This window comes from Abramis brama, assembly GCF_963993115.1.
Source record: "Abramis brama genome assembly, chromosome: 24".
In the NCBI taxonomy this organism is placed as follows: Eukaryota; Metazoa; Chordata; class Actinopteri; order Cypriniformes; family Leuciscidae; genus Abramis; species Abramis brama.
This window is the reverse complement of record NC_139986.1, coordinates 26,794,236-26,813,062: the sequence shown is the minus strand read 5'-3', so window position 1 is coordinate 26,813,062 and position 18,827 is coordinate 26,794,236. Positions and strand designations below refer to the sequence as shown.

The window sequence follows — 18,827 nt, the reverse complement described above, 5'->3', positions numbered from 1 at the left end:
CACATTTTAAAACATTTTTGATTTATTTGTGAGTAGAACTTTAATTGATTCTTTCATTAAACAACAAATAAACATGAATGTTGAATAAAATAAACATATTTCCTATGATTCCCCACCAAAAAATCCCATTCAAAATGTGAAACGAAAGCACATCCTCCCCTCCCCACCCAAAATATGTCCCATTAAAATTGTTGTTTTAACCAAGATTAAGCTGTAAGATGTTTTTCCAACTAAGTATTTTAAGTTAAACTACAATTTTAAAATTTTAAAATAATTTTAATTAATAATTCCCATATATTATTGTTCATTCCAATAGATACTTTGAATTTTGCAACCCTACTTTAAACTGTCATTATGTAGGAAAGCATTTTCTTTAAAAAAAAAAATAATAAAAAAAATCATCTTCTTTTGTGTTCCAAAAAATAAAAAATAAAAACAGCATACACATTTGAAACACACATGAGAGTGAGTAAACAATGACAAAATAATGAACATTATTTTTGGTGTGCTATTCCTTTAATGTGTAAATATTTCTGCATAGATTCATGGTTTTGTGTGCGATATTAATTTCTAGCAAGAGAAAAACAAAGACAATGTTACATTTACAAAGAAAAGAAAGAAAGATATTAGTCAATTTATTTTTGCATTCAACCCAAGCACAAATGACAAGCAATGCCGGGGCACACTATCCCTGGAGATCTACACACACACTGATCAGTGAGACATGATAAATTCCCCTTTACAACTGCACTACCCAGACCATGTGAACAATGTGAGCACCTGAGTGTGTGAGTGTGTGTGTGTGTGTGTGTGTGTGTGTGTGTGTGTGTGTGTGTGTGTGTGTGTGTGTGTGTTTTGTGCAGCTGAGCACAATGCCTCATGTGAGACGCACAAGGAGAAGGTTAAATGGCAAACACTCCTAAAACTACAACATGCTCCTGCATATTTGTTAGATATATTTACAGCAAAATAGAGATATATATGTAGGTAGAGAGATATATAATGTAGACATTATCAGTTTGCACCATGTAACCTAATATAGCGGCAGATCTTCAGAGAGCTCACTGGGATAATCATCTTATTTGAACTGTTTAGATACTTAATCTTTTGTCCCTGAGGCTCTGACAGAAACGCCTGATAGAAAACTCTGTGTGAATCCAGAAACTTCCCTTCAAATGTCGTATTTTAATACATTTGTCTTAATATATTTCAACTTCCTGCCGAATTTTTCATAAACAGAATGGGATTCAAGAATGCCAACATTTACTGCATTTCTATTAATATTTAAAAAAGAAACTACATGCCGAACTAACTTGAAATATAACGATTGAGTATGATAGTATTCACTGATCTATGCACACGGTCCGAGTGTTGAGTACAATCTGCATTTCATCATCTTCTCTTTTCTATTATTGTGACAAAAACCTCACAACATCTTGATGCATTTTAGCAGTTCATTTAAAGGGATGTTCCAGGTTAAATAAAGCTGTCAATTATTACAGAAATGACATAACTTCACCAGCATTTCATGTAAAAGCAAACAAAAATCATGTTTACAGTAATGCACTAAGGAAGTCTATGGGGGCAAGGCATTAAAGGAATAATTCACCCAAAAATAAAAATAAACTTTATTCGCCCACACTTTACTCGCCCCTCAAGCCATCCTAGGTGTATATGTCTTTCTTCTTTTTTATTTTAAATAATATCCTGGCTCTTCCAAGCTTTGTAATGGAATTGAATAGTGCCTGAGTTTTTGAAGCCCAAAAAAGAACATCCATCCATCCATCATAAAAGTAATCCATACGACTCCAATGGGTGTTTTTGTAAGAAAAATATCCATATTTTAAACTTTCTAACGTTGGGTCAGAGGTCACCCGGCGATCATGAACGCGTGTACGTCCGTTGCCTGAAGCCAGTGATTATAGTTTATAAAGTTTTAAATATGGAATTTTTTTTTTGTACCATCACTTCGCTTCATTAGGCATTTATAAACCCACCGGAGCCGTATGGATTACTTTTATGATGGATGGATTTGATTTTTGGAGCTTAAAAAACTCTGGCAAATATTCAATGCCATTACAAAGCTGGGAAGAGTCAGGATATCATTTTCATTTTTGGGTAAACTATTCCTTTAAAACAGCCAGTGTCTGTTTCAAAAACTAATTAGCTGTCTCCGTAGGCAGCCTTTCAAGACATCTCGATGGACCTGGCCAAATATTAAAGCACATCTAATACTTTGCTTCGAACATTGATTTGGAGCATGTATCAAAATGCTAAATCCCCATGATTTCAGTAAATGCGGCTGCGAATCGCTCTTGTCTCGCGCCGCGGTACTATGATGTAATACACGATCACCGCAGCGCCACTTCAAGCCGAACACACCTTTCATACTTTATAACTATTTCGATTTTTTTTTGGAAATTCATTCTCCGCTATTGTGCATATTTAATCTCAGAACAGTTTTAATTACACATTTGTATAATAAAAAAGGAAAATTAATCGTTAATTGTCTCTTATTGACGTGATTAGTCAAGCCCTCCATAAAACAAGCCCTACAAAACACATAGCTATTAGACACTACATGTTTATGGTATTTGATTATTTAGATCTATTTAATTGAATTTACTAGATCTTATTTACAATTGGTTCGTAAAAGGTGTCTATGTTTTGACCAGCAGATGTCGCAGCGACAAGTTCAGTAAAAAATCCACCCAAAATGGCGGATAAGGAAAATGTTGATGTAAATATATTTCACTTACCAAAACTAAAGTAAAAATCATTCAATCTGATTAAAAAATAAATAAATTATCCAATATTTGTGGTAGCCTATATTTTATACTAATCAAGTTTTTGGTATTTCCTAATCCTCCAGTGTGATGCTAGTTAGCCGTGTGCTTCATATAAAAAATGCTATAGCAAAGATGCTTAGGCCTACTAGATTTTGTAGCCTACCTGTTGACATGGAATTATTGATAAAAAACTACTTAATTACCTTGATGTGTACAGTTAAATCCAATCTCTTAATTCCTGGCATGACCATGTGAAGCCAGTAAACAGCAACTCTTGTGCAAAAACACCAGAAAGAGACTTTTTACCTGGAGAAAACGCCACCTACAGGCGTTTCGGTGCAGAAGATGTTCATCCGCTTTAGTTAGTTCCACCTCAAAACGATGATTTAGGAAACTTTAGAGCTAACATAACACATTTTGCACTGAATAATGAATATAGCCGCTTTAACATAAGTTTAAAAATCATGTGCTGCGCATTTCTGTTTTTAAACATTTATTGCCCCATAGACGTATTTTAAAAGTGCAAACACAATTTTTGCTTGTTTTCATCTACAAATGGACACAATGATTGTCTGAGGTGATCGACAACATGTCACAGATGTTTGAGATGAGCTTTAGCTGTTTTTGACCCGGAATATTGCTTTAAACAGAGGGACAAAATAATCACTCATTAGAAACTGTGGCTCAGATTGAATGCTGCTGCATATCTGTCTGTCTGTGTGAGTGTGAGTGTGTGTGTGTGTTATGCCACTGTATGTTAGTATGAAGGGCACATTCATGCAGCAATAATGAAAAGATCAAAGCAATATGTGATGTATCAACCACAATTTATCAGGACAAAAACATTTCGATTTTACCAGTTTGAAGTGAAGTGAAGCAATGTATTCATTGAGAAAGCACAGAGAGTTATAATAACTTTTGTGAGCTGTACTGTACTTTTTTGTAAAAAAAAACAAAACAAAAAAAACAGAAAGACAAAAATTTAAAAAATGAATACTAGATCACTCTCTCCTTCTGCTGTTTCATTATTATTCCAAAGCCTTTTATATGAGATGATACACCTGTGAACACATTCATATATATGGATCTTAGAACAGACCACAAATCAAAATTAATTAAAGAAATGATGAGGGTTATAAAACTGCCAAGTTAAAGCAGAGATCTGAATCATATAGAAATGCTGTGGGGAGTTGAATTTCTGTATAGGGAGAAATGAGCAAAACTGTTGAAAACAGCCAATTTAGGAGACTGAAGGACAATGACAAGAAACGCCTACGAGCCGTGATTTCTGCCAGAGAGAATGACACCTGCTACTGAAGCTAGAAGACAAAACGCCATTTTAATTTGTGTTGTACTGGAAACAAAATCTTTACAGAGACTCGTCTGGCTGGTTCTTTGTCAAATTGGATCACATCCAATCTCGCTTATGAAGATCAAAACATGCAAACATTTATGGGGTGTACAAACTTTTTCACATTCTCTAAAGTCATCAGTCTTTCAACCACACTAGAAAAAAAATCTATGAAATTTGCAGTAAAAATGGCAGTTTGTAGTAAAAAAAAAAACATTTTATTAACTGAAATAATGTTAATATACCATATTACAAATAAACTAACATAAACCCTACTGTACATAACTGATACAAAAAAAAAACTAATAAGAAACATAATGAATTTATCTAAAAACCATCAAATGTGAGTTTTACACAGGGAATTCTGGGAATGTCAGTTTATGGCTTTTTACTGTAAATTATATGATTTATTTTAACTTCCAAAAATGGTACATTTAACAGTATTTTACTGTAAAATTGTAAGCTGTAAGGTTAGAGAATAGTTTTTCTCCGTAAATAGTAAGGGAACTAACCAAATAACAGGTTTTTACTGTAGCATTTTTACCGTCCTTCAGCCATTCAGAATTGTATTGAGAATGTCTTTTAAATTCACTTTTGTTACGGAAACACGATGAAGAGTTGCAGTGCGAGTTAAAGTGAGCTAAAACTCATATAGGCTACTGTAAATGCTGGCTTGATAAAGCCTTGTTGGAAAGTTTTGAAAAATGTTTAAAAAGTAAACATGTTTTTAAACCTTACAGATAGATGCATTTGGTCAGTTTAGTGTAATACAAATATTTTTGACCACTGACCAAGACTCCGGTATTCCAGAGAGATGTTTAATAGGTGATGATAATAATATAACCCAACTGAATTACCCTGCAGAACTTAATCGAACACGACACTAACACAGACAACCAGTGAGTCTGAAGCCCCAGATCACCTGCACAGAGAAACAGATGTAGCCAACAGATAATGGCTTCTACTAATCATTTTCATATGTATTTATTAATACACGTATCTGGTCCAGCAGGATGCTTCTCGCTCCGTCTCTGTGGTTTCTGTTTCCATGGAAACGTAACAGACCATTGTGGTTCCAGGTGTCCTGCATCGTCTTTCATGCAAATAATAATTCAAGAACAGGAAAGTATAGGGTGAAGGAAGCTCAACATTAAGAATATTCCCTGAATAGATCATTATTACAGCTAGCAACAACCCTGCAACAAAGTATCAATTTGTGATTATTTATTTGTATATAAGAGTTCTTTAAATATCATAATAATTATATCTGCAGTTAAGGCAAGACACCATACGGGTGAAATGTCAGTGCATTAAGACAATTGTTTTGCATTACAAGTTTTCTGAAAAGTTAGGTTTAAAAATGCAAATTATATTTGAATGTAATTTAATGTATTGGGTTCGTCATTTAACATGCAATCAAAAGTTTGGACTCTCCCAAAAAGTCTTCCAAAGTCCAGAGGACAGATTTATTTTTCTCTCTCTCTTTCTCTCTCTCTCTCTCTCTCTCTCTCTCTCTCTCATACACACACACACACACACACAGCCTTTAATGTTAATGACTCATGCTGAACTCTGATGCATTGAATTAAAGCCGAACTATTAACACCATCATCTCATGAGACGCTCAGGGAGGTTCTCGAAGAATATCTTACATACCCATATATATATATATATATATAGCCTATATATATATGTCTATGTGTGTGTGTGTGTGTGTGTGAGTGTGTAAATGCTATTATTCTTATGTTGGAGTTCTTGTTGTCAGCCTTCGAAAATAAAAAAAAAATGCTTAAAGGAGTGGTATAATGCCCTTTTCACAAGATAAAAGTCTCTGATGTCCCCAGAGTGTGTATGTGAAGTTTCAGCTCAAAATACCCCACAGATATTTGTATATAGCATGTTAAAGTTGTCAGTTTTTGAGGGTGAGCATTTGCACTGTTCCTTTAAATGCAAATGAGCTGCTGCTCCCGGCACAGGGGGCGGAGCTTCAACAGCTTGCACTCACACAGACATGCACTGAAGATTTCTAAAGCTTTTAGCCTTTTATGTTCTAACCGGAGTCAGACAATGATGGAGAGACTCAAGAAGAAGTAACAACATGTAGAAGCAACAGGACATTTCTGAATGGTTAGTTGATGAATTTATGTACGGTAGCTGATGTGTAGTTATCTTCTAGTCATTGATTAGCATATTCTGTCTTGATAATCTATAAATGACGTTCCCAGGGGCGGGGTTTATGTAAATTCTAGGGTTAGTGATGTCATTAACCCGGGAGGAATGTCGTGTAGTCTCTACCAGCCATTTGTTGTAGTTCTTAAAAAGCGATTTCTTTAAAAGCAAATATCTCCCTTTGCTTTGAACTTTGAGCGTTGTAACTTTGCAGATGTTGTTTATGCTCAAACAGCAACATTACACACTAACTAAAGTTAGAAAAGTGAAATCATAATCAACCACCTCTTTAACTTCATAAAAAGTGAATGGTGTGTGGTTGAGATGAGTGACAGACATGTATGATGGAGATTTCACACACCAAACCCACATATGCACTTACATAACTGTGATCATAAGAGCGTTAATAGAAGGAAGCATGTTTGTTTCCTTTCGTGTTACAGATATAATGAAACGTGTTTTACAGTGGGAAACAAATTATCTTTAACCTTTAATCAACTCAAAGTTTTAACTTATTTTTATATCTGAAACACAAACATAAAGGAATAGTTCAGCCAAAAATAAAAATGTTCATCCTCTATTGACCCTGTCATTAAAATGCATGCATTATTATTGAAATGCTATGGCATTTTGTGACAGAGATCAAGCACTCTGCGTTCACAAAAGATGTCATTATCAAAATGTCAAAAATGCTACATTCATTCAACAAAACTATAATTACCACTGGCTGTCAAAGGCAATTGCTAGGTTTATTATAGAAAATGTCAAAATTTGAACTCAAAACCCTTGTAAACTAACCAAAATCTACAAGGTCAATTCAGGTAAATTAAAGCCTGATGCCTAAAACTAAAACTTAAACTAAAAGCATTTAAAAAATATTGCCTGAAAAAAAATAAAAAATAATAATAATAATAATAATAATAATTATATATATATATATATATATATATATATATATATATATATATATATATATATATAAATTCAGCTAGTTGCCAAGGCAACATTTTTCATTTTTGTTTAAAGTACTAAATAACTCAAACTAAAAAAATAATAATTAAAAGACATTTAAAATAATAATAATTACAAACGAAACAAAATCACTACATTTTTTAACTAAAATTAAAATAGAAATAGACAAAGAAAACTATTAAGCAATAGGTCTATTAAGAAACACTAAATGATGGTCAAAAAATGGCCCTAGTATCTACCATAATTCCACCTGACACAGGATCACTGGATGTGTCTTATCTTGCTCACTGGTGCACTTGAAGAAAAATAAAAAAATAAAAGCATGATAAAGAACCAAGTAAAGCGCATCCGTGACTCCCCCTGCTGGCCAGTACTAACATTACTTCTCAAACGCCTCGTGTCGGTCCTACACTGCAAAACGTTTTTTTAATCGTAAATAAAAAGATCATTGTTATTGTATAGTACGTTATACATCTTAATACAATTTCAGTATCTCTACTTCGAAATTTAAAGCTTCATTTGCAAAACTTTCTAGCAATTTCTCAGTGAAAATAGTTCCTGAATGACAGTGGAGCATCAGATTACTAGATTAGCTGCTAGGCTTCTTCATTCAGTGTTACGGTAGTCATCCGCTCATCAGTTTCACCCTATGGTTTCACCAGATCATGTGTTCAACTCATCGCACTTCATTCTACGAAACACGGTTGAAATAAACGACACGCATGTGTCTGTGTGAGATTTACAAAACACTGACTGCATCGAACAAACCTTCATGTCGTTCGCAGTCACAACATAGATATATATACTTTGATGCCTCATTGGTGTCTGTTTCCGGTGGTTTTTACAGCCATATGCTGCACAATGCTGTGACATTTTCGATTACAATTGATTTTGTTAGTGTGTGTCAGTGATGAACTGCGTCGCGTTAACCGTTCCAAGATGGCGGACACGTGTTTTTTTTTAAAGGCCCACTGAAGTGCCTTGAAACTCACAGCATTTTTCAATGTGTTGACATAACTTCCACTGAAACAGGAAGACAAGTAGAGACATATTGAACCGCTCCTCCCATTTTTTAAAATAGTCAATACCATTTCGTTTTCATCACAGCTCGACCAGAGCCGTTGAGCTCAGTAAAGCCGCAGTTTCCTCCTAATCTCTAACCGTTTCTCCTCCTAATCGCTTTAAAATATAGCATTCTGTGCAGAATTCAAATGGATCCGATACGTTTTCTTGCCTGTGGCGATATGATCCGCTCTGTGTGTTGTGTTTCTGGACCGGAGCTGCGGCGGTTTGCGTGACACTAACGTGAAACCTTCATTCGGCATCAATGAAAAGCATGTTTAAACTGTCTGAATGGTTCCCTATCCCTTCTTTATGTGCGATTCATCATGTAGAAAATAGTAAATGTGTGAATAAGTGACTAATTTTAGCTGCAGCGTCTATTTATAATGTAGGGGGCGGAGCTTCAGATTCTAGAGAGCATTTGATTGGTCAGAAAATCTGATGAGTAGCTGAAGTGCAGAGTGATGTCATCAAAATCACTGATCCATATTGGCAGAAGTGAGAGACCAAGTTTTGAATGCTTATATCATCTAAATGCGAATTTTGTCATTGTTTTGGAGCACTAGCTTATAGATAACAGTAAGGCTAACATATTCATGGTAAAAGCAACAAAGAAAAATCCAATTTTGATTTCATGGGGACTTTAACTTAGTGTATTTCTGATTCAAAAACATTTTATTACAGATGCATCACATTCACACACACCAAAATAAAAATATTCATACAGATAGGCAATTAGGTGTAGACATACCGTGTATAGATAGATATAAAGATTTTTTTTTTCTCTATGCAGACAGAGAACAGGATAAAGAAATCTTCTCTAAAACCAAATATTTACATAGCAAACATTGAATATTATACAGTGAGTTTTCTTTGTTGTGTGTTCAATACTTTCTGACTTCTAGAGCAGAAGGAATATGGAATTACATGTTTCAAAACCAAGAACACAAAAAAAATAAAAATCAATGACTCAAAGTGCTTCATATTCATGCAAAAGCCAGTATTAAACATCTGAAACAACACAACGAAACCATTAAAATGTCCCGTGTTCGGATCGAATTACAGGATGAATTAAGCTCACTATCAGTAGCCGAACGAGCGCTTTACGCCGCAACACCCACAGCAGATATCACGTTTGGTTGCTCTATATTTTGCACGTTCATATAAACCAAAAGCAACACAAAAGCAATTTAAACAGCAATTAGATTCTCCTCAAGTAAATGACTGAAGCACATAATCTCTGACGATCAAAAACACTCTACAAAACACTCGCACTCACGTTACCACGTCATTTTATCTCAAGGTTACAGTACTAGAAAGTCTGAAAAAGAGTTAACATCACGTACACGCGCAACACTTATTTACAATATCATTGGCAAAATAACATCTCTCTCTGTGTCAATAATTCTTCTTCTCTCAGAATATTCATAAAAATGTCTCCAGCACCCCGAAAAGACACGACAGCAGCCAGTTCTCCATTCAGAAGATGTTCAGATGAGGAAGACACACACGTCTAGTGTTCTAGTTCAATACTGAGTGTGTTCATATATACTGTGATGATGAAGAACAGCTTCAGGACTTATAGAGACCAAAAAAGGGTAAAAAAATATGAGGTTCATCAGAGCTGAAGGTTGGCAAAACGACGTGTCAATATTGAAACGTAATTCCCTTAATTCACACGAACAATATTAAAACACAATCAGAAAAATACAGTTCTTCACCCCTGCTTCATCTACCAAACAAGAAGATCTCAATGAAGACAAAAAGAGAGCGAGAATACAAAGAGGAACAAAGAGTGAAAGAAAGAACGTGTTATATCTTTCTGGAGTCTTTAGTTTCGAAGAGCTTCATCCTCTCCTGTACGGTCAATCCCTCCTTCAAACTCTGTGGAAGAGAGAGAGAGAAATTTGATATTTTTCATACTTGGGAATAAATAAGTCAATAAAAACAGTCCTTAATAAGACTTCAGTATGCGCACATAAGAGAACGCATGTTTAATTTCAATCATGTGATCTTTAACCGCACATAAATTACACTTTAATGAGGAAAAACTCAACTTTGATATCATTGGTAGATATGGAAAAATAATTTTTAAAATGGCTGGTTGAAATGAACCATGTTTACCAAACAATGACAAATAAAATGTTCAATTAAATTATATTCTCTGCTCTTTTTAATAGCCTGAATAAAACTGTAAAAAAACAAAAACTAAAATCTAATTATTAAAAATAAAATTCAATATTTTCAATGGCCAACATAAATTACAGTTAAAATATTTTGTCGGCTGTATTTAATAGACTGTAAAAAATAAATAAAAAATGCAATAAATTATTAAAACTCAAATTCAATCATTTCATTAAAAAGGCAAAAAATGCTATTAACAAACAAACAAATAAATAAATAAACAAACGACTATGTTAGATTGCAAAACTACATCAACCAAAAAGTAATTTTCTCTACAGTTCTTTAAATTCAATGGCCAATATAATTTAGTTAAATCCTATTCTCTGCTGTATATGAGTCTGTCATTTAAAAATGCAAATAAACAAGCCAACATATAAATAAATAATGTTAAATAATAAATATATGAATTCATAAATACATGTTACATTGCATTTCCTCATGTTTTCTCATTTGTATTGTATCTTAAAAACACTGTTTGTCTAAACCACTAAAAACTATCAACTTTTATGACTTCTTGATCATATTTCTCAGACATGGCAGTTCATTAGAAGACTTCAGACTGAACTTTGACTCGTTTCTAAACTTGACTTGTGTGTTGGTTCACAACAGTCCACCGTGGACACGAACATGCACATTCCTCGGCTTAAAGGGACATTCAGGGGGTTTTAAACCAAAGCCTGTTTCTATATTCACTTGTTTTCCTCTAAATGGTTTTAGATGTATTTCTTTGTTTTCACATCTGTCATTCACTGTCTGAGACTGTGGCTGCTTCATCGTGCAACGCGACACCTGCAAAAGACGTTCACATGAACACTCTGTGCTATCTGAACACACACACGGGTGTCGGGTTTCTTTATTATTACACTATTAGATCGCTCTCATTGCCTTCAAGAACTAAACGAGACACATGACACTTCATTTACTCGTGTCATTAAGTAATGAAGAATTTTCTAGCAGGAATTCGAGATGTTATTTGGTGACAATTTACCCCAAAAGTACACAAAAATAGTTTCCCAAGAAAGTGAAAGAACAGGGTTTGAGGTAAAAAAACATTTCCTTAAATGTCCCTTTAAGTTGTTTAATAATATATTCAGTGCTTATCACAGAGAAACATACAAGAAAAACGACAATGACACACACACAAGTCTATTAAGACGGTAATTGTTTTACACATGTGGTACTTTGTAGGAGACAGTCAATGATTTAATTACCATCGTCAGACTTAAAAATGTCAGTGTTTTTCTCAAACCATCTATCATTAGTGTGATATAATTCTCATGTGAATCAACACATTTGAGTTCACAAGTAACCATTATCATCAGAGCCACAGCTGACTTTGTAGTGCACATGAGGAGCACATAAGAGCGAAAATGAACATGAACAACTTAAACTTAAAGAGGTGGTATAGGGGTGAAAAGGGGTTACTCTTTTCACAAGATGTAAAATAAGTCTGTGATATAAGTCCTAGAGTGTGTATGTGAAGTTTTAGCTCAAAATACCCCACAGATATTTGTATATAGCATGTTAAAGTTGTCACTTTTTGAGGGTGAGCAAAAACACACCGTTTTGTGTCTGTTCCTTTAAATGCAAATGAGCTGCTGCTCCCGGCACAGGGGGCGGAGCTACAACAGCTTGCACTCACACTGAAAATTTCAAAAACTTTTAGCTTTTTATGTTCAAACCGGAGTCAGACAATGATGGAGAGACTCAAGAAGAAGTGACAACATATAGAGCAACAGGACATTTCTGAATGGTTAGTTGGTGAATTTATGTAGCTGATGTGTAGTTATCTTCTAGTCAATGATTAGCATATTCTGTCATGATAATCTATAAGTCGTGTTCAGGGGGCGGGGTTTATGTAAATTCTACGGTTTGTGATGTCACTAACCCGGGAGGAATGTCGTGTAGTCTCTACCAGCCGTTTGTTGAAGTCCTTAAAAAGCGATTTCTTTAAAAGCAAATATCTCCCTTTGCTTTGAACTTTGAGCGTCGTAACTTTGCAGATGTTGTTTATGCTCAAACAGCAACATTACACACTAACTAAAGTTAGAAAAGTGAAATCATTATCAACCACCACTTTAAGTCAAGGGAGTCATGCAAATATGCATTTACAAACAATTACCATCCAAATAGGGATAAAGTCTGCTTAGACACCAAAAAACGCAAATCACACACACACACAACGCAAGAAAACTCCACATAAAAACAGTAAGAACACATAACATTCAGAAAAAGGTGATCTGTGCTGGTTATGTGTCGACCTGCCAAACCAGGTTAAGTTGGTTGAGTTTCAAACTGTCGGGAAGGTGTAGGGCTCATGCAGGACTCAAAGGCTGTGTTCAAAATGGAATACTAGCTTACTAAATACTGCACAGTATACAACGTACACCACCTAGTGTTTAAAAAGAATATCATATGAAACAATAGGTATTATTCCATGCTAAAACTGTAGTATGTTACATTGTTAATTTCACATTGCATGTGAGTGGAATCTAATTTTGCATTTTAAAGTGCCCCTATGATGCTTCTTCTGACATTACCTTTCATGTAGTGTGTAATATAGCAGTTTGTGAATGTAAGTATCAAAGACAAATGAAGTTATTGTCTCTTAAAAGCAAGAAGTGTTTCTGAACTGCCTGAAACGAGTCGTCAGTAATTCTAGTCTTGCTTCCTGCTCGAACCAATGTAGGTTTGTAACTAATTTGCATAATGCCAGCCTATGGTCTTCATTGGCTGCTGGTGAACGTCTACTTTGCCCCGCCCTCAAACACTGTAGCTATAGACCTTATGCGCCAGAGAAACGAGGGCGCCGCCATCTTTAGAATATTGTCTTTGAACTTCCGGTTTAGCGGTCGCTCTGTATATTTCTATGGCATCGCTGTCCAGGAATAATTCGCTTTTGAAGTGGATTTACTTCATGTTAAGTTAACGAAAGTTATCATGAGGATTGTAATGTTTAAAGCAGATGTCTTAACAAATGTCAGTAGACCGGGAAGATTTTAAACGAGCCGTTCATTCATAAATACTCAAGATCGCTGTGAAAATACAGACCGGAAGACAAAAGACGATGAGTGCAGCGCTGAAAAGGGGCGGGGCTACAGAAGGTCTATAGTTGAGAGCGGAAGAGTTTGGTTTGTGTTGTCGACACGTCGAGAAGACGCTGTTTTCTGCGCTACAAAAGCAAATCCACTTTAATGCACTTCCAAAGGATGAGACTCGCGCTGGAATTGATACGGTAAAACGGACGCCATTGTTACTGTTCATTTCACTGTGTATCAATTGCTGAGGAAGAGCTGAAATTCAGATATGGTAATGGGTGTTTGGTTTCCTGCTGTAAGCGGTCAACCAAATCACAACAGACTGGGCCATCTGACCAATCAGAGCAGAGCAGCTCTCGGAAAGGAGGAGTTTAGAGAGAATGAATCCTTAATTGAACCGTTTCAGACACTGTGAGAAAAGAGCTGATGCTGCAATATATATAATAAGAAAATTAAAAGTGTTTTTTGACCTTGTAAACCTATTGTAGGAGAATCCAAAAGAAAATTAGGTACCTTTACAATAGCATAATAGGAGCACTTTAATTAAATACTGTGTAAATATGTCAAATAAGAGAGGTTAAAATCATGGCAGTAATGCTTTCGGTTAGTTCCTCACACTGGATATGGAAGTGGGATGCTTTGCATTTTTGTGGGATACAGTATTCTGTGCAATATGCTCCATATTCCATGCTAACATAGCCGTACTCTCACAAGAGCGATGAATGCTTCACCTGTTGCACCTGATGGGGTCACAGCGGTCAGCTACCCCCGACAAACCCCTCACTCTCTGCCTGACAGGGCAACGCGCACATGTGAGGACACACACACACACACACACACGTGTACACGGTTTCATACTTCATACACATAAATACTAGGCCTGTCACTTAAAAATAAGATTAACAAATTAACAAATTCTGTATAGCTTATTTTTAAGAGAAAAAAGTCAGAATTGTGAGATCAAAATTTGCAGTTACATTTTTCATTTTTTATTCCGTAGTGAAAACAAGCTTCCATAATTATGTAACATTTACTATAAAAAACTGAAAAAATAAACAAACACTGCAGAATTTTGTCACTGCCACTGACAGATTCACAAACTCAAATGTAAAATGGATTGTAGTGGATCAATGACTAAATATAAACTATATATTGATTTTTTGTACAGTATAGTCTATATCAATTTTTATTTTTAATCGAGTGACAGCACATAAACATAAACAACAAATTTCCACATAAATGTACAGGAATATCAATACATTCAGAGTTGTCACTGGCTGACAAGAATATTTATGACACAGACAGACACACACACTCACACTCTCTCTCTGAACGCTCACCTTTGACCTGACCCCACGCATCTGTCTGGATTTTTCTTTCTTCAGGAAATCTGGGTTACTCTTTGACTTCATAATGTCTGTATCGAACACAAATACACTTCAGCTCATACATATACACAGACACAGTAAAATGTTTAGTGTTTGTTCACACTCTTATTGTAATAATTTGGCCAGAGTTTGGGAATGATCTGAGACGATCTAATATGAAATCCTCTGCATCAGCCAATAACTGATATTAACCCTATTTTGCACTATAACACATGATTTAAATCTACATTTCTGTTTTCAAATATTTTAGGTGCATTTTGAGTAAGTTAAGTAAAAAAGTTAAGTAAAAATTTAATAAAATGATTATAATACATTTTTTGATATATTTAAAAAAAATAATAATAATATATCGTTTAATTTCAGTGTATATGTGCACTTCTTAATTGCTATAATTAAACTGAACATTTTAAATTAATTAAACTTTAGTTATGAATATCAGCATCAGTCACTGAAAAATATATATGGGTTAATTACTAGTACTTCTATGATGCTTTTTTTGTCCTTCAAATAATTTTCCTTTGGTGCACTATGGTTTCAAATATTTTTATTAGAGCACATTTTCACATCGTTATATTATCTACATCATACACAAGAGTATAATGTATATCCACATAGAAATGTGTGCAGTTAGGACATACTGTCCTCTTTTTGTTTTTAGAATATACAACAATGGTAAAAGAAGAACAGAATCAACAGATAGACATACAGAGTACAGAAAAAAAACAAAAAACAAAAACAAACCTAAATAAATCCCTCTTTCCCACCCTACCCAGCCTTACCCTTCCGTCTAAATACTACTTTATTATAGTTAGAGGGAAACATTAATTTCCACTGCCAGGTGTGAGATAGTGAATGAGAGGTGACCACACTTTTTCAAAGTGTGGGAGTTTATCCATAAGAATATATTTTATTCTCTCTAAGTAGAGAGTGTTAGTAAGATCACTAAGCCATATCTTTGTGGTGGGTGTTTCTTTATTTTTCCAATGCATGAGAAGTAGCTTCTTTGCGGTGATGAGACTATAGGACAGGAGGCATTGTTGATAGTTGTTTAACCTTTTAATATCGTCTGAAATTCCTAAAATAATAATGTGTGGATTAGGCTCCAATTGTATGTTAAGTATCCTAGAAATTAACTTTGGTACACTATGGAAGAAACCAAATCACGTGGATTTGAAACGCCATGAAGCTGAGTAAATTATTGACAGAGTTGCCATTTTTGTGTTAACTAATCCTTAAAGGGGTCATCGGATGCCCATTTTACACAAGTTGGTATGATTCTTTAGGGTCTTCATGTAAAGTTTGTAACATACTTTGGTTAAAATTCCTCAATGGTTGTGTAAAACAACACCTTTCTACCTCCTCAAAAACAGCTCTGTTCACAGCGACCTGTATCGGTGCATGTCTCTTTAAATGATAATGAGCAACTGCTTGAATGGCTGAGGTTAGAAATATGCTAATACAGGACAGTCTGTCAGTGGTCGTGGGCGGAGCTTGAGCAATATGACATCATAGTGCTCAGAAAATCCAAACGGCCAGATTATTGAGTGTTTAGACTTTTTGAGGATTAAAAAAAAAGTGAATGGATTTTTTTCATTGTATGATGGTTGTGTCCACACAACATTGCACATTTATATGCAAACACCATATAAAAGTGAATTTTGCATCCGATGACCACTTTAAAATGTCTCACCGTATCCAGCAGTAACGCCTTCAGCGTCTAATTCCCCAAGAGCTTCTGTAGCAGCCAAAAGTTTCTCCCTCAGCTTGTTAATGTCACAGTCAGCTTTAGCCTTCACGATACTCAGCTCCGTGTAAATGTCCTTGTACTTATCTGAGGCATACTTCTTATCCTGCAACACATATGAACGACACATCAGAACGCGCTAGCATGTGTTCGGAGAGCTGTTAAAGAGAAACACATGCACTGAGAAACACAACTCGTGTGTGTGCATATTACTCGAAGTGCCGTGTGCAGCTCGTCTTTGAGAGAGTTTATTTCCTGTTTGAGGTACTGGATCTCTGACTCCTTCACTCGCAGCAAAACCTGCAGCAAAACAACATTTAGATGATGTGCATGACACCGTTAATTGATGAAAATTCAGATGACAGGGTTTGTGCTGTACCTCCAGTTCATAGATGTCTTTGCCTTGTGTCAGAGAGGAAGTCAATTTGTCTCCACTGATGCAGGAGTGCATTCTGGTAATCTCCTCATTCAGACGATGATTTAGTTCCTGTAACACACACACAAGTTTATGTTTATATCATGGTGGGGAACTTTATTGACTTCGCAAGTGAATACAGGCAAAAATGTGGCCAGGCAAACGTTATTTGGCTTTAGATAAGTGACTACACTTTTAAGGGTTTTTATTTTATCACACTTTATTTTATCTATTTTGTTGTAGAGTTCAATTACAATACATATATTTGAAGGCCGTTTTCTCAAAATTTGTTTTAGTCAGAAGATTTTTGAGTCAAAATGAGTCAGAAATCTCCACTTCTATATTCCGAAGGGTTTGTTCATATATCATTTGCCTTATTTTATATAACATTTTATTCCTAAAAACAGGGTGATTTTTTTTTTCCTGGCTGATATTTTCTGATTTAAGGAGTGATAAATAGACGTATCCAAAGTTTACATTTATAGACTCTAATGTGTCAACAAAATGAGACCCAGCTTCATCCAATGTTTAAATTTATTTTCTGGAACTGTATGCAAATTATTGGATATTTAATTAGATAATGCCTCATTTGCATATTTAAAGTAAACATTTTAGAACTTGAAAAACAAAAAATGTCGTTATAAAAAGTTCTGTGATTTCTATTAGTTCTATAATCCTATTCGCGTGGGTTGTCTTGCCATAAATTAATATTATTTATAGTTTACAAACCTTAAAGAAAATTATTTAAATAAACTTTATTAACTTTTTATAAGACAGTTTAGTCTCTTTATCAGGCTGTTTTCAGAGAGTTTTCAGAAAGTTCTGGTTGACCTGGTTGTGTATATGCAGTTTCTGGTTCTCTCGCTGGCACTGCCCCAGCGCCTGTCTCTCTGCTTCCAGCGCTTGAGCCAAATGTGCGTTTTCCAAACACTTCTGAGAATATTGCTCAGACAAAACCTCCAGCTCGCGATGGATAGACTGCAACTCCTCTCTACATGGACACAATGTAAATAAACACATCAAAACTTACAAAAATTTGCTTGGTTGAAAGCATTAATGAATAAATGAAAATCTTCTTAGTGACAATGGTAAACCAAAACAAGAGTGATTTGTGCAGATATAGTGATGTTTGGTGTCTTACTCGTACTGTCTGCGCAGCTCCTGGATGTCTGCGCTCCCACTGCTCATCTGCGATCGTTGGGTTTTCTCCAGTTCTTCGCGATGAGCGTTTTTCATGGCCTCAATCGCTGCACACAAAACAATCTACTGTGATGCTTCAACTCAAACTGGAAGTAATTCATTGTCAATGAAAAATTGGTGTATTTAATATACAGTGGTGTTTTTATTACCAGCAATAGTGGCATTTGTTTCCTCCTCCAACAGTCTTTCTTTCTCCTCTAGAAGTTTCCGGATCTCCCGCTGATGCTGTCTCTGGATGTCCTCTATCACCTTCTGGTGCGTCTCCTCCATTGCTACAAATCCACGCTCGCATGTTGCCTGAGTTCCACAAACAACATCAGATCACAAACACAAACAAACACCAAACACAATCTATCTACCCTAGCAGGCTCTCTACTAGGGCTGGGTATCTATTGTCTTTATGGTCTTGCTACATATTTTTTTTGGTACACCATCTTGGTGGCTTGATGGTGGATAAAACGTCTATAAAATTTACTCAGCAAAGCCCATTTTTCATGCATTTGACACTTTAATGG

The 18,827-nt window shown here is 35.3% G+C and overlaps 1 protein-coding gene across 8 annotated transcripts in view; it reads right to left on the bottom strand.

Moving 5' to 3' along the window:
* Positions 1-8,982: 8,982 nt before the first annotated feature.
* The window catches only part of LOC311075637 (myosin phosphatase Rho interacting protein), a 47,768-nt gene continuing 37,923 nt past the window's right edge, over positions 8,983-18,827 (bottom strand). For 7 of the 8 annotated variants that reach the window (XM_084103179.1, XM_084103181.1, XM_084103180.1 and 4 more), the window contains 8 exons: positions 18,462-18,609; positions 18,254-18,359; positions 17,944-18,103; positions 17,077-17,184; positions 16,911-16,997; positions 16,644-16,803; positions 14,906-14,982; positions 8,983-10,227 (listed from right to left, as the gene is read on the bottom strand). In XM_084103179.1, coding sequence (XP_083959305.1) covers positions 10,156-10,227; positions 14,906-14,982; positions 16,644-16,803; positions 16,911-16,997; positions 17,077-17,184; positions 17,944-18,103; positions 18,254-18,359; positions 18,462-18,609 — 918 coding nt within the window. In that variant the 3' untranslated portion in view covers positions 8,983-10,155. Of the gene's footprint in view, positions 10,228-14,296; positions 14,357-14,905; positions 14,983-16,643; positions 16,804-16,910; positions 16,998-17,076; positions 17,185-17,943; positions 18,104-18,253; positions 18,360-18,461; positions 18,610-18,827 lie in introns of all 8 variants that reach the window. The other variant, XM_084103182.1, reaches the window with a different exon arrangement.